We start from the raw sequence: 1,606 nt of genomic DNA, 5'->3' as shown, positions 1-1,606 counted from the left end.
TGTTCTTCCCAGGGGAAGGCCTCGGCCTCTATGAAGAAGAAGAAGAGAAGAGATTGGATTTATACCCCACCCTTCACTTGGAGTCTCAGAGCGGCTTACAAACTCCTTTCCCTTCCCCTCCCCACAACAGACACCCTGTGAGGTGGGTGGGGCTGAGAGAACTCTGACACAAACTGCTCTTTCAGGAACAGCTGTGCCAGAGCTTGTGACTGACCCAAGGTCACATCAGCAGGTGCAAGCGGAGGAGTGGGGAATCAAACCTGGTTCTCCCAGATTAGAGTCCGCACACTTAACCACTACACCAAACTGGCTCTGTTGTTGGCTTTCCAGAGGAACTGGTTGGCCACTTTGTGAGACAGGATGCTGGACTGGATGGACCCTCACTGGTCTGATCCAGCAGGGCTCTTCTGAGGTTCTTAGTAAGACCTCGGCCTCTCTGCTCTGTTGCTGGCCCTCCAGAGGAACTGGTTGGCCTCTGTGTAATGCAGGTTGCTGGACTAGATGGACCACTGGTCTGATCCAGCAGGGCTCTTCTGATGTTTTTATTTATTATTTATTTAGGCATTTTTACCCCGCAAGCCTCGGCCTCTACGCCTTGTTGTTGGCCCTCCAGAGGAACTGGCCGGCCGCTGTGTGAGACGGGATGCCAGACTGGTCTGACTGCACAGGGCCGCTCCTCCATTCCCGCTTCATGATAACCTCCGAGCGCGGATAATCCTTCTGTGAGCAGAGCTGCTGGCGAGTCGATGATAAAGGAAGCATTCTGGGTTGCAGAAGCAAGGGCTTGGTGTTCTTGGAGCTCTCCTCCGTCTGAGGAGCCCAAGGAACCAACTCCCTCCCGTCCCCATGGCTCCCAGAGCGCCAGGCTCTTATCGGCAGCCTGTGAGAGATCCTCCTTTCGCGGGGGGGGGGGGCGCCACGGGGGGGGGGGGAGCAGAGGCGCTCAAGCCGCCTAGGCACCCAGATGCCCGTGAGGCACAAGACAGGAAAATCAGCCCTGAGTCACCCGCTTCATCCGTCCCCTAACCCAACCCGCCCCCCTCCTCGGCGCAAGGCATTGGTGGTGGCTGCTCGGGTGACAGGCACCGCCTGCGGGAGAAAACAGAGGCGCTGCTAGGAAGGGGGGGGGGGCCGAGACGCCGTCCAGGTTCCACTTGGGAAGGGGGAGGCCCTGAAAGTATTTCATACACATTCCACTGTTTCCCTACTGACCCCCTGAGAGGGGTGCACAAAAGAAAGAGAGGAGGTCATCTTGGGAACCGAGACAAGGAAAGGAAGCTCCCCGAATGCGTGCAGACGGTGCTGCCGGGGTTCCGAGGAGAAAGCCGCATCGCCAGCTGTTGTGATTTTCCATCGCGCTGAACGAGGCCGGACGGAGGTTAGGTGGGGAAGGAGCCAGCTGCCCGTCAGGGGACAGGATACAGGAAGAAAGATTTTTTTCCCCTGTACGAGTTTCAGAGTCCGGGGCTCGGCAAATGCTGGGTTCTCCTTCCCAGCAGCAAATCGGCTTTATAGAGACTGGCTGTCAAGTCGCGGCGGACTCACTGCGACCCCCGTAGGGTTTTCGAGGCAAGGGATGTTCCGAGGGGGTTTTGCCGTTGCCTGC

At 57.8% G+C, this 1,606-nt stretch overlaps 1 protein-coding gene across 1 annotated transcript in view; it reads right to left on the bottom strand.

The window, feature by feature from the left end:
• NAPA (NSF attachment protein alpha) overlaps positions 1-1,331 on the bottom strand; it is a gene marked incomplete at its 3' end in the record, with an annotated part of 18,730 nt that extends 17,399 nt beyond the window's left edge. Inside the window, exon 1 of the mRNA XM_015419029.1 lies at positions 1,261-1,331. Coding sequence (XP_015274515.1) covers positions 1,261-1,331 — 71 coding nt within the window. The remainder of the gene's footprint in view (positions 1-1,260) is intronic.
• Positions 1,332-1,606: the final 275 nt, after the last annotated feature.

The sequence above is a fragment of the Gekko japonicus genome, unplaced genomic scaffold (assembly GCF_001447785.1).
Source record: "Gekko japonicus isolate JY-2015 unplaced genomic scaffold, Gekko_japonicus_V1.1 scaffold4079, whole genome shotgun sequence".
Classification (NCBI taxonomy): domain Eukaryota; kingdom Metazoa; phylum Chordata; class Lepidosauria; order Squamata; family Gekkonidae; genus Gekko; species Gekko japonicus.
The sequence above is the reverse complement of the archived record's forward strand: the minus strand, read 5'-3'. Positions and strand labels throughout refer to the sequence as shown.